Source organism: Podarcis gaigeae (genome assembly GCF_964106915.1).
Source record: "Podarcis gaigeae genome assembly, chromosome: 1".
NCBI classification, from domain to species: Eukaryota; Metazoa; Chordata; class Lepidosauria; order Squamata; family Lacertidae; genus Podarcis; species Podarcis gaigeae.
The window spans coordinates 92,980,192-92,994,463 of NC_139678.1; the positions used below are offsets into that span (position 1 = coordinate 92,980,192).

A 14,272-nucleotide genomic window follows, 5' to 3' on the forward strand; every position below is an offset into this window, starting at 1 on the left:
ATCTGCTGCCACTCACTGTAGACAATACTGAGCTACATAGACCAATGGTCTGAGGCAGCTTCCTCCATTTATGCATGCCAGGTGATTTGGGGGGGGGGGATTAATCATAACAATATTCTTTTGGCAACTGGCCAGAATGTGTGTGTGTGTGTGTGTGTGTGTGTGTATGCACGCATGTGCTGATGGTGGCTTCTCATTTTGCTTTGTTTGCTCTTTAAGATACATTTTCCCTAAATTTGGTATGATCCTGTCAGTGTGAAACAGTTTCAACAGAAAAGGGAGTGGGATTGCTTGCCCACATATGACAGAAAATAGGAGTGCATGTTCCTCTTTTGTTTCAACTCCCCAAAGTTAAGAGTTTCCTTAAATCACATTCTGGTGACTGAAGCTTATGTTCCTTTTGGAAGGGTACCAGACCATCATTAGGAGAAGCCACATTATGCTCTTTCAGTTACATTTTCAACTAAAATATCTCCTGATTGTACTTACTCAAGTGTTAAACTCACTTCCTTTTTTTTAACCCTCACCTTGCATGGGTGGGTCTCTCTACCCAGTATGTTTCCCAATAGTTAATTCAATTCTACAGTCCTCATTAAATGTTTATTCTAGACTCTCACTAATCCAGACCATCTGCTTGTAGGGATCAGTTTAAGGGCTATGTAAAAAGATATTTTTTAAAAAGGTTATCAGTGTAAACAAATCAATTAATACTGTAGGCAGATGATCTGGCACTGGTGGCCTTTATTCCGTAAGCTGTGGGTTATAAACTTATCCCAGACTGCATTTAGTGACTTCAGATTGATTCTCAGAGCTGGCCCTGATTTTGGTGACTGAAGGTGATCTGGGATAATTTATACTGTAATCCTGTTCACTTGTGTTATTTACACTTCTTGTCTGTTTAAGTCAGTAACAAGCCAGACAGTTAGAAGCTGGTGATGCAGAAAAGATATTGATCACCAAGTAGCTGGCAATTAGACACAGAGTTTCATATTCTTGGTATTGATTAGTTGTGCTTAACTGTAGGCTCACATAGTAACAAAAGTGCAATAGCAGTGCTGGTGGTGAGATAGATAGAGAGATAGAGAGATTAATGCCCCCCCCACCAAAAAAACAAAACAAAGAAAACCCCAACTTGCTGTAGAGTTGCTGTAGAACTCAGAAGCTGTTTGAAATACTTAAAAACATACCCCACCCCCAATTCCATTCCATCCTGTATGTAGAAAGCAAACCCACTACAAAGTGCTGCACAGGTCAGTTGGACCTCAAAAACAGATTCTGTCCTTAGGGTTAAATTCTGTCCCAAGCTAGATTTATCTTTACATAGAAGTTTTAAACGATTTCATAATGCAAATTTTCAAGAGTTGTTTCTAATTTATCATAGATATTTTTGAGGTGGTGGAAATTTCTTGAGGTATCTTTTCGTAGGGGTAAATTAGACATTAGCTACTGGGATACATTGGACCCCTTCCGTTATTTACTTTGAGTTCAGTAACTCACCTGGCATTTTGGTGGTTTTCTGATTTGTTTTCTCCTTGTTTTTTTCTGTGAGCCTAGTCTTTCACCTATGCCTCTCTCTTATTTTCTTTTGCAGGGGTTTCTTTACAGAGGAATTTACGTTAATGTTGTGAAGCCTAGTGTATCCCAATTGCTTTTGGGGGTTTTTTTGTTGCTTTTTGTGGAATGTGATACCAATTACATCAAATTTGGCATTAAACTGGATGGTGGGGTAGGGGTGGTGATGGATTTCTTGAGGAACCCACTTGCAGAATCTGCAGTCAGCGCCTCCATGCAAACAGGTGTAATTGAAACATATTGACTAGTTACTTCTTTTCGTTTCTAATGACAACTGATTTCTTTAAGGATGGTAAATTGTGGTGATGAGAGCAATATATGATGTACTGGGGGGGGGGGTAGTTCCGTGAGTCTCAGCTGGGAAGGGGATTGCAGTAGGGCTGCTAGTGAGAATATTGAACAGAAGCCACTGGATTTCAAAGCCATGTAGCTAATAAACACTTTTGATCATGAAATAAATATAGGCTGTTTCTATTTGTGAAATGGATGAATCTGTTTATATATAGACAAAAGAAAAAGGAAAAAGAAACTCAACATTTTGAAAATAATGCAGCACTGTTTCCAACTATTGTAGTAACTGTTCTAGCAAGTACTGGGAAAATATATCTAGAAGTGTAAATATTCAGCATGGGAACTTGCGTTCAGAATTAAGTTGCATTCTTACCCATTAAGCAATGAATGACATCTGGCGAGTGAGCCACATGTGGTGCCTGAAGCTATTATGTGACCCACAGGCTCTTATTAAAATCTGAAGAATCTCATTTTCAATTAAAATCATAAAGTAAGTTTCTAGGCCTCAGAGGTACAAAGATGTACATTTAAGATGTAGTGCCAAAATGCTAAACAGCTGGCATCAAAGAAGCAAATAAAAGATACCTGTTTATTGATTTTCAATTCTCATGGTTCCTTCATCCATATATTAAGATTTTCTAAAAGCCAAAGGACCTTACATATTTTAAAGTAACAGTTTAAGACTTCATGAATAGCAGAGAAAGTAGAGCAGGAATATTTCTTTAAAAAATTAAATAAAATATTAAAATAGTGTGCCAAAACCAACTCAGGGCAATTACTTTTGGTGAGATTTGGCCCATCTCAGGGGAGAAAAATTGTTCGTAGGTAAATTGTATATGCTGCATATGCACAAATATTGAGTTTCCATAAGCAAAAATAATATTTTTAGTGAAAGAAGACATGCATGAGTTGTATAAAGAGTGTGTGTGTGTGTGTGTGTGTGTGTGTGTGTGTGTGTGTGTGTCTAGTGCACCACAGGAGCTACTGTAAATACATGCTTGTCAATAAATGGCTTGTGGCCATTTGTCCTCCTTGGACTGGGTGTGCTTAGGACTCCAATCTTCTGATTTGGTTTCAGACTCTCTCTCAACTCAAGTAACTTAGAACATGCTGTGTGAAGCATAATGGTGAAGAAGAACACATCTGAGGTACAGAGCCTTTTGGCTTAACTATGCTAATCATAGGTTATCATTCAAGGTGTCTTTTCTTTCTTTCTTTTCTGGCAGGTCCTTGGCTGGATCCGGAATGGAGAATCAATGCTCAATGCCAGCCTTGTCAATGCAAGTTCACTGTCAGAAGCTGAGCAGCTCCAGAGAGAGCACGAGCAGTTCCAGCTGGCCATAGAGGTAACCATAATAGGCACGTTCGGATTTCCCCTTCTGCAAAGATGAGGCCACCTCCTTGGGCAGAAATTTAATGGTGATGAAAGTGCAAGGGGACAAAAACAAGATGCTATTTAACAGTGGGAGGAGACTACAATTGTAACAGATAATTTACTATCAGTAGCTAAGCTTTCCTGTTACTTGACAAAAATCACAATACATGAAAGAAGCTGCTCATTTCCCATACCACCTTTGTAATTCCTTGCAAATGGTTCAGGAAAAATATAAACTAACACCCAAAAGGCAAATATTCATGGAAGTGAACTTAAAGATTGGAGCTTTGGGTTTCTTTTAAGCCTTTACAAAACTTGAATAGTACCTCTATCTACCTCTGCATTGGGCATTTTTAGGTTTTGATAGGCAATACTACTGATAGAAACCTTTTATCCTCTTACAGGCTTGTTTTGTTGGTTGGAGAGGAATTAGGTTAAGGGCGCATTTATGCACATACACAGGCCTGTCAAAGCATCAGTCTGATTTGTTGCAACAGAACAAAAGTTCAGAGGTTAAATAGGCACTGACTGGAATGAATATGTGAGGGCCAAAGAAGTATGCAGTGAGCATAAATTGTGTCATTATTTAGTTCAGCAACACTGAAGGTCCACAGGTTCCTCACCCTTGGCTTGAAGACTGGGACAGATAGTCAAAAGCAGGAGAGCAGTATGTACCCTGCTGTATTAGTCACTTGGAAACAATTGCCATTTATTTATTATGTTTATATCCTGCCTTTCTTTTAAGGAATTCAAGGCAGCATACATCGTTCTCCATGCTCCTCCATTTATCCTCATAGTAACCCTGTAATGTAGGCAAGGCCAAGAGATAGTTATTTCTCTGCATTAGGTCACCCTTGTTACTTAGAAGTTTGGAGCTTTCCACTCCAGCATTTGCTTATGGATGGAGTCAGAGGTACTAGAAGTGACTGTTCACTTTAGTGGTTGTAATAACATGGCACCATGGCGGTGGTTCTTTTTAAAATTCCCATCTGCAAAATGCAATGTCAAGTTAAAGCCTTCATGGGCTAGAATAGTTATCCTGGGTGGGTTTTTTAAAGTCTGTTTTTTCTCACATTAGTAGCACTCACATATGCACACGAATAGGTCAACAGGGGTGGGTCCAAAGCGACTTTTATTGTCATATGTGAAAAAACTGTAAATTAAAAATAAACAAACCAGGAAATTGTATTTTCTTCCCTCTTCTGATTAATCTGAAATAAATTAGCATTGTCTTGGTATGTGACCATTGTTGATGTTATTAGAACTTCCCATAACAGGAATAAATAAGTCACTTTTCTGTAGAGGTATTAATCATCTCTTAATGAGCATCTGACAAGACTTTACATTATCCTGCCATATTGGCAAACCCCATAGGGAAGGGAAGCCTTTTATCATACAGCGGAGGAGGTTACCATTCAGCTGCATCTTGGCAGCCTTAACCAGGCACCTCTGTGGAGCAGAATACACATTTCCTGTTAGCACAGCTTTCCACACTTCAGAGATGCTTGTACTTGGTATTAACTAAGAGGCCCACAGTGAGACATGGGTTCTCATGCTGCCAATGGGAGAAAAGAATTTTGTTCAGAGATGGGAATACCAGATTAAATATTGATGGTGCTTAAAATCTCAGCATGTAACTAGCATCCAGAAAAGCATACAGTGAGGCAGGGAAGGTCAAACTGTTGATGGGGTTTCCAATGCAAATTCTTTGACATCTTTTTTAAAAACAAGCATTCTCATTATCATCTGGGCAGCCACCCCCAACTAATGGTATCTGGGCATTTTCAGAATGTGTATTTCAGGAGTGGGGGGGTTACTGCTTTTTATGCACTATGCAATTCAACATGGTGTTAGAAGAAACTCTTGAACTAATTTTCAAGTTTAGGGGTTTAAAAAGCTTGATTTATTGCAATGAACAAAACCTGTATTGTGGCCATACTTCCTAAATTATCTTTCTTAAAATGGTGTTGTACGTTCCAGGGTTGTGAGGAAGGAAAATAACAAAGATTTTAAATCAGTGATTGCATTAGAAGTGTAGTGGAGATTATTAATAATGCCGTTGTTACCTTTGTTTAAAAGCTGCCTTGAATATTTCATAGAAGAATGGGGTATAAATATTGATAATATATCAGGAATAAAAATAAATATGCCCGTATGAATCTGCAAAATGTTTACTGAAGAGAATCTGTTGGTTGTGGAAAACACTAAAAATGTTTCATTCTCTCGCATTTTCATTCTCACGCTTCACATCACCTCTTTTTACCATATGTCTGGCACATCTGTACAAATCTCTCTTTCCTCCCCTCATACACAGTCCCTCTTTCATGCCACTTCCTTGCAGAAGACGCACCAGAGTGCCCTCCAGGTGCAGCAGAAGGCGGAGGTATTGCTGCAGGCTGGGCACTACGATGCTGATGCCATAAGGGAATGCGCAGAAAAGGTGGCACTGCACTGGCAGCAACTAATGTTGAAGATGGAAGACAGACTGAAGCTGGTTAATGCATCTGTCGCTTTTTATAAAACCTCAGAGCAGGTGAGCCGAATTATGTGCAGTGATACTTGTAACTATTTAAAAAAATCCCATAGTATTTATTGTCATAACATTTTATTTAGGGCAGCTGTGACTTCAAATCTCTGAGCTAGACACATCTTTATATTGCCCACATATTCATTGATGCTGTCTGAATCTTACATAGTCCTAGATTGAGATTCATTAACTACAAATCCCAAGATTTGGGATCCCCTCCAAACCTCCAAAGTTTTGAGCCAAAACAAATTTTGAGCTTTTGGCTCGGCCTTCTCCACAATGGATGCATATTGTTGCTCAATGCACTGTATGAAAGTGCATTGACAGTGAGTGTGGTCAACATCGATTCAGACTGTATTACCGATACATGAATTTTCTGTATGAATAACTTAACTACCTGCAACCCAGGATTTTCTTGCACGGTTTGAGCACAAAAACCTAAACAATTAAAATACATCTCAAGCCATTTCCAAGGCATCAGTCCTAAATTTGATGCCCTTGACTCACAAATAAGAGAACTGGCTAGCTTAGCACCATAGCTGACAAATGCTGACTTGTTGCCCCACTGTCAGCTGGGCAGACAAAGAGACCATTTCATGAGACCAGGTGAGTCTCAAACCTACAAACCAATATATTATTTTTCTTCTGTAGTTTTAGCACAACTTGGAATCCTAAAGTTCTACATCATAAAAAATCCACATTAGGAAATAGGCTTCATCAGCTACAGGGCCTGCAAATTAGGTTGGAATTTTCTCTTTAAAAGGTCAATTAATATTTCCCAAACTAGTATGTTCTGAGTTAGGAAGCCCATATAACATTTGTCTGTGAATCTCTCCTTTTCTTGTCTTTTGTTAGCTTTCTAGGTTAATGGACTTATAGTAGTTTTTCTATGTTTCTGGATGTAGCTTTTATAGCTGAAGTACTGTGTCCTTATGCCTCAGGTTTGCAGTGTGCTAGAGAGTTTGGAACAGGAATATCGAAGAGATGAAGACTGGTGTGGAGGTCGGGATAAGCTTGGGCCAGCATCTGAAATAGACCATGTCATCCCCTTAATCAGCAAACACCTGGAACAAAAAGAAGCCTTTCTCAAGGTCTGTTCTAGCCTTCCTCTTTTCTTTAGTTGTTTTTATTTTTTTGGTAACTGTGAAAATAGCTGTGGTGGAAACCTGTCAGCAGAGCATGCAGATGATGTTCTGTGCACAGTCATTTCCATATAGAACATACCTGAATATAATTTTATGGGAATCGTAAGAACAACATGGTTTTTGCATGCAGTCATAGTGTAGCTTTTCTCTAAATGTTTTATGACTGGACAACTTGCACAATCTTTCTCCAGAATAGAGATTTCCCAATTCCTCCCCCCCCCCTCAATCCTCATTTTGACAGCAGTTCCAACACTACAAAAATGGATATTCTGCCCATACAAGTGGCTGCTTCCACAGGCAGTGTAATGTGGGACCGACCAGCTTGTATCAGCTTGCTCCTTCCCTTTCATGGCCTGAAAGAATTACAACTTGTGATTTTTTTTCAATTCATGGAAGGGAACAGAAGAGCTCATATTAATCTGCTGTGCTGTTACATCCTTCACATGAATAGCCTGCTCATGTGGGCAGTGCCTTGTGCATTGGATTCCAGTGCCTCATTTGAGCCAACTCTTTAGTGTTGCAAAAGGCCAGGTACAATTAGCAGATGGAGAGACAAGGGTTCGTAATGTTTCATTGCTCTTTGGCATTAAAAAGGAGTAGAGGCCTACTAACCAAGCATGAGAGAATGTGGCTTTGAGCAGATATCAGTAGTTGGTTTTGTTTCTGGGTAGATGTGTGTTTGGTTACATAATTTCTGAAGAACATGTGTGAGAGTTGGGGTGATTAAACTGCCAGCGAGGACAGGAACAACTGTTTTCTTCTGCTCTTGGTCTTCTAAGCAGAGTTCACATTGAAAGGGTAAAGAACTCAAGGTGCCTCTTTTGTTCCTGCCCTTATTGTTTCCCTTTCTCCGAGATCTCATTTATCTGGCTCAGAGTAGCTGCAGTAGGAGGAAAAATTCAAAGCTCAGTAGTCAAGCACATGATTTACATGTTGACAGTAGTATGATTCAATTCCAGGAACTGCTAGTTAAAAGGAATTCAGAGCTGGAAAAGATCACTACCTTTTGACTTATGAAAACTGATGCCAGGCAGGGTTGACCAGGGGAACGGACAATGTGGTACCCTCCAGATGTTGCTGAATTAGAACTCACACCATCTCTGATCACTGGCCATGCTGGCTGGGGCTGTTGGGAGTGTCCACTGTCATCTGGAAGACACCGCATTGGCTGTCTCTGGGATACATGGTACTGTGGTATATTAACAATTGTTATGACTAGGATATGGCAAGGATAAGGACAAGTTCCTGGCCACTGTATATTCTGTTGCAGGAATGCAATGGCAAGAAATGACTGGCCTTTCTTCCATGCATCCCTAGATCCTCACCTCAGCAAGCCATAGCTTGTATATAAATGTTAAATAATTCTTAACACCTTTGCTTTTCAAAGTTGCATACAGATAATGTAATGGTGTGTTTTTGAAAGACTGCATTCCAGAATAAATCAACTATCACCTTCTGGAATAAAGATCAAGATGTACAATCTCCCACTAGCGGTGTTAAGCTTTTGCTTTTCTACTGGAATCAGCCAATTTTTTCCACATAGCATTTTCTCTCATGTCATACCCATTCCCAAGATGATGGATGTGTGTGACTGCAGTCTGAGTTTCTCAGTGTTTTCTCATGCACGTCAACATCCTTCAGAGGTCAAATGAGAAAAGAAGCTCATGTCACAGTTCAGTGGTTCCTCTGTGTTTTATTCTTCTGATTCACTTGTCAAAAGGGTAACTGTTGTGCTTGGGGGTGGGGGGTGTTGTTTACTGCCCACAGGCCTGCACACTAGCACGAAGGAATGCAGAAGTGTTTCTCAAGTACATTCACCGAAACAACGTCAGCATGCCAGGGGGAGTGAGCCATACGAGGGGACCTGAGCAACAAGTCAAAGGTCAGTGTGTTTGTTGGGGAGATGCATTAATGGAATGGCAGCTTGGCTTTAGAAATATACCACACACCCATGGATGACCCTTGTGTTCACCACTGATGCTTCCTTACACCGGATTAAATTTGCCACATAATAATTACAGGTGCACCTTTTCTGCTGAACAGAATAAGATTAGAATACAAGCAGATGGTATGAAAATGGCAGCGTCTTTTTCATTTCTGCGCTGGCTCAGAAATCTTAGGAGTGGATCTAATGAAGTGTTTTGCATATAAATTTACCAGTGTGCCATCATCTGTCATTAGAACAATAGAAATTCCATTAAATCTATAGGCAATACTTCTCCTATTAATATGTTTAGAGTATTTTTTAAAGTAGTAGTCATTAAGATCCTTTCTCTATTACCCCTATCATGTGCTTCTCTCATATCAATCCATACTGTAAGCCTCCACTTCAAAATGTGTCAGGGTGTGGGTACTAAAATCATAGCAGGTTCAAGCTTCTTTAAGACTATCTCATTTTACTACATGATCTAAGTGATGCCCTAGTAGTCATTTGAAATTTTTTTTAAAGCAAAAGAGGTAAGAGGAGAGCAGTGATGGATTTGTAGGAAGGGGAAGGTTACTGTGCATATACAGATTCCTTCTTATTTGCAGACTGCCTACAGGTGTAAAAGAGAAACCATCCCATCTGATTCAGAGCTTAGTTATGGAATCTGAAAGCAATTAATTACTAATCTAATTTGGGGCGGTGGGGGGGGGGGAGAAAGACTGAAAATGTGGGCAGTTTAGCTACAAAGAGCTGCAGTAAATAGTATTTCCTTCGGTTGAAAGGACAATCCCTTAACTCCTTCCACTTCAGGAAGCAGTGGGCAGAAAGTGTCTGTCTCATACTACATTCAAGGACAGAACAGGTTATTATACTGGGTTTGTTTGTTTTTTTGGCATTTGGAGCTATTGCAGAGTATTAATCAGGCTTCCATACCACCCTTCTTCTTCCAAGACAAGCCAAAATTGAAATTCACAACGTGGTCACTTTTCTCAGAGTTCAATGTCTGCTTCTCTTTCTTAGCTATTTAGCTACAGTGACCAATAGAATGACCTTCTTATGCTTGCCTCTTTCATATGTTCAAATGAACATGGGCTGCTGTGGTGATGATATATTCTTGGAGGAGTCTGGGGTGATGCATCCCCTGCTTTCTTTTGTAGCTGTAATCCACCAGTTGCTAATCTGTTCCTTGATTCTGTGAGGAGCTGATAAAAATGAACTAAAGTAAATCTGCAGAACTAAGCCATTTTTCATCTCTGATTGGATTACTTTTAGAGCTGTAGAAAAGAACAGATCAATGACAGTGTAGGGCAATAATAATTATGTAGTTTGATACCGAGTGCGCCATACAGTTGCTATCACTAAAGGGGTTGAAAATGCTGCTGCCTAACATAAAATCTGTACTTTAAAAATCTATATTTCTTTGGTTAATATTGCTCAAGAACTCAAAAAAATAGTCTGCACTCGTATACGTGAGTATCTTTTTTAAAAAAAATGCACACACAATTAAGCTGGGTTCTTAAGATACAGTTTTAGGGAGAAGGCTTACTAAAATATATGGAACTGTTTATACATGTTAAGCAACAGACATAAACTTTAGGCAGCCTCTCACATTGTCATTTTAAGACATAAGATCTTTCCTATGAGGAGGCAAGCAAGGAGAGTAGGCTACTTTGCACAGTGGACATAGGTCCTCTTATTATTTTTATAAATATATTTCTATACCACTGTATCATAAAAATATAACACAGCAGTTTACAACAATATAAAAACCAACCAATAACATCATAAAAGTAAAAATACTAGCACATTTACAAAACTAAGCTGGGTCCAGTATGGTTTCAAATGGGGACTGCAGTTGAGATTCCTGCATTGCATAAGGTTGGACTAAATGACCCTAGGGTCCCTTCCAACGCTTATGATTCTGTGATTCAGGATTAAAACAAAAAAACCAATATCAATAGACCATTGTAGGGGATATACACTTAATTAGTTACTAATTATTGCCTTAATTAGTAAGCTTGGCTGTGACAGACAGAAAAAGCTGGGACATTCTCTTTCACTCGCCCCATAGAATTTTATTTAACTGAAGCTTGCACAGAAGAATCTGTTGATAATCCCCCCTATTAATTAGTGAACCAGAATATGAGTTGAATTTGCCCCCTTAGCCACCAAAATGTCCTGGACTGGTCCTTGCTTGTACCTCAAAAGAATCCCGTTGGAATGTTTCATTTGTGAGTCTAGACACAGCTCAAGGATATGTACCACAAGAACCTCTTGCAGCCCACTTTTCAGAGTTTCAATTCTAAGAAATCAATAATGTGAGCTGAGCATTCTGAAAAATTCATAGGACTGATTTTAGGGGAGGCTTTGGTGACCTAAAATTGTAATACCATTGAACAAAAATGAAGATGCCTCTCTGGAATAGAATAGCAGAATCGTCAAATACCTTTTGTTTTAGTATAGTATGTCCACCCCAGGCCTAAGACATCATTGACTGTGCTCGAAATAAATGTTGTATAAGTGAGCAGGTGAGTGTGGGAAGTACAAGGTAGACATTTGTGAGTCTGGCCACTATTGGCGCCAAGGCATGGTGCTTGTTCCTTCTGCATTTATGAGGATACATTTAATGACTGGGTATCTAAACTGTTGTCAGCTGTATGACTTGTAATTGTTCCCCCACTCCTGTTGCTTGGGCTTTGAACAGTGTGGTCTGAAGTGCTCTGCACTGTATCTGTATCTATGTGTTGGGAATATAATATTTTTTCTGTTGATTTTTGTCCACACACCCTTAGTGAGCCCCTTGTGTTAAGGACTGCCCACTCTCTGCTATTATTTTTTTTTCAGTTGACTCTGAAGTGCTTCATACTAGGGAGCTTATATCACTGTGATGGAGAAGCAAGTTGAATTTGCATTGACTTGCGTCTGCATGTACTCACTGAGCCACTGAGGGTAACAACCATTCTCCTTTTCTCTGCAGCCATTCTGAGTGAGCTGCTGCAGAGAGAGAACAGAGTTCTTCACTTCTGGACCTTGAAGAAACGGCGATTAGATCAGTGCCAGCAGTATGTGGTCTTTGAGCGTAGTGCTAAGCAGGTAGCTTAATAAAACTCTGCTTTCCCCTCTTGTTCTGTTGTTACGGCTGACAGGTAATAATGGACTGTGTAATAGATTAGTTGTGGGAAGGGTTGTATCTCAGGGACTGCAGACTTTGCATTATGAGACCCCATGTTCAATCCTTCGCATCAATCAAGATTGGAAAACTTTTTGTTATGAGATGCCATGTTCAATCCTTTGCATCAGCCAACAATGGTAATGACCCTGGAGAGTTAGTTTGAAACCTGACATTAGTTGAAACTGACAGTGTGAGCTGGATAGGCCATTGGCCTGAATAAGGCTGCCAGACTGCAAACCAGAAATAAACATTTTGCCTTGTACATGCTGAATGCTGTGGGAGAAATTGTTAACTGCTCCCACCTGTTTCTTTCCTGGGTCTCCTAGCAGTTGGTCTCAGACCTCATCTGTTGTAGGGCAAAACAGAAGTTCTCCTTGTTTCAGTAGATGGAGAAGAAGGGTGAGCCAATATACCCGGGGGGCGGGGGGAGGCAGATGTGACGAGAAGCCTAACATTGGCAACTTCTCACACTGCGTCTGCACTGCAGTGATTTCTAGTCTGAAGTCCTGCAAGACTACTACAGTCAAGATCAAGCAAGGAGTCTCATAGCACCTTAAAGACTAACAAATTATTACCTCTTCAGCTATTATGAGCTCACACTTGCTTTACCAGATGCAAGGAAAAATATATTGTGTGTAAATGTCTGTGACCACATAAAAATCAAGGCAGTGGACAATCAGTCCCTACTGTTCTACATTTTGCTTGCTTGTTTACTGTGTAAAGTGTTGTTAGACTTGAATTTGAGGCCTGCCTGTCAGGCTTCTTCTTTTCTGAGGGCTAGTGGTGCTCTTCAACTGCAAAAGAACTTGAATAATTAATTTTGAAATATGCCAATGAGAACTGGTTGCATGGGTGAAAGCAAGTCACCTTGTTTTTGTTCATTTGGTCCCCCACCCTCCCATTTGTAGGCCTTAGACTGGATTCAGGAAACAGGAGAGTATTATCTTTCTACTCACAACTCTATGGGGGAATCAGCAGAAGAAACTCAGGAACTTCTGAAAGAATATGGAGAATTCAAAGTACCTGCCAAGGTAAACCCTACTATTGATTTTATAATTTCATGAGCTTCCTTTGGTAGTTTCAGTTAAGGAAATGTAGTAAATGTATACAACTCACAGGATTTAGTCTCAGTTACACTATTACTTATCTACATGCATCATTTATTACTAAATAAATGTATAACATGATATATTTAATAGCTCTGAATGTTATAAATGCACCCCCCATTTTGAACTCTATGGCTGAGATCCAAAAAAAATACTAATAATGCAATCTTATGTGTGTCAAGTCCCATTGAGTGTATATAGGATTGCAGACTGAAGCTTACAGAAGGGGCCTGTTTTCCTTTGGAAGCTCACTCCATGCATTATCACAAACGTCTTTTAAAACTCACTTCAAATCCAAAAGGAGCTTGTGACGTGGCATGGAGAACAATTTCTTGAGGAAAACAACTCTAAAGCCCCCTTTTGCTAATGGAGCTAGTTTCAGAGTTCTCTTGTATACTGACCAATGATATTAATTATTTCTAAAGAACTACCAAACTTCAGAATGACCTCAGAATATTCTGCCCTTGTTTTCTAAATTCCAATATCTGCCTGTTTGGGGACATCAAGCTCTGCAGTCTCCCTGCTATCACTTTGTACCCACATCCCCATGCTCATCTCTTCCTGACAGGTTCCATTCCTGTCTGCCGCAGTGTCCATTTGAAGAGAAATTCTGACCAAGCAGGTCAAAATTAACACCCATAAGCAGAATGGTGCTATTACTCTCTGCTCACATTGCCACTTTCGAAAGATTGCTTCAGAACCAAACAATTCTGCAAAGTATTGCAACCTGTAACAACTAAGTTCCATTGAGTAGTAGTGAGTGGCAGTGGGAAATTCAGAACCATTTTAGATAATAAATGAAAAGATTGCACTCCACCTACACTATGTCTCCAAAGATCTCAGGAACATTTTGTGTTAGTGATGCTTGTGAAGAATACGAGGTCCATATGGTTATTATGTGAATGAAAATTGAACAAAATGTCCATGGAAGATATGATAACCAAGGAAAACTCTTTTGGGCAGCAAACCAAGGAGAAAGTGAAGCTTCTAATTCAGCTGGCTGATAGCTTTGTAGAGAAAGGGCATACTCATGCCACTGAAATTAGGAAATGGGTTACCACCGTCGACAAACGCTATCGGGACTTTTCACTGAGGATGGGGAAATACCGCTACTCTTTGGAAAAAGCTCTTGGAATCAATACAGAGGTACTGTAAGT

The 14,272-nt window shown here is 39.7% G+C and overlaps 1 protein-coding gene and 1 long non-coding RNA gene across 20 annotated transcripts in view; one reads left to right on the top strand and one right to left on the bottom strand.

Annotated features, from left to right (window-relative positions):
* KALRN (kalirin RhoGEF kinase) overlaps positions 1–14,272 on the top strand; it is a 523,049-nt gene that overhangs the window by 364,042 nt on the left and 144,735 nt on the right. For 17 of the 19 annotated variants that reach the window (XR_014560170.1, XM_083722227.1, XM_083722230.1 and 14 more), the window contains 7 exons: positions 3,090–3,209; positions 5,553–5,771; positions 6,707–6,856; positions 8,678–8,792; positions 11,815–11,930; positions 12,918–13,040; positions 14,079–14,261. Coding sequence is in view for 18 of the 19 variants with exons in the window: in XM_083722227.1 (XP_083578353.1) it covers positions 3,090–3,209; positions 5,553–5,771; positions 6,707–6,856; positions 8,678–8,792; positions 11,815–11,930; positions 12,918–13,040; positions 14,079–14,261 (1,026 nt within the window). In the remaining variant the exon portion in view is untranslated. The remainder of the gene's footprint in view (positions 1–3,089; positions 3,210–5,552; positions 5,772–6,706; positions 6,857–8,677; positions 8,793–11,814; positions 11,931–12,917; positions 13,041–14,078; positions 14,262–14,272) is intronic. The other 2 variants (XM_083722241.1, XM_083722246.1) reach the window with 1 other exon arrangement.
* On the bottom strand, positions 9,818–11,862 carry LOC310825685. The gene is made up of 2 exons (XR_014555440.1): positions 11,774–11,862; positions 9,818–10,039 (listed from the first exon to the last, which is right to left on the bottom strand). It is a non-coding gene; the product is annotated as an uncharacterized lncRNA (long non-coding RNA).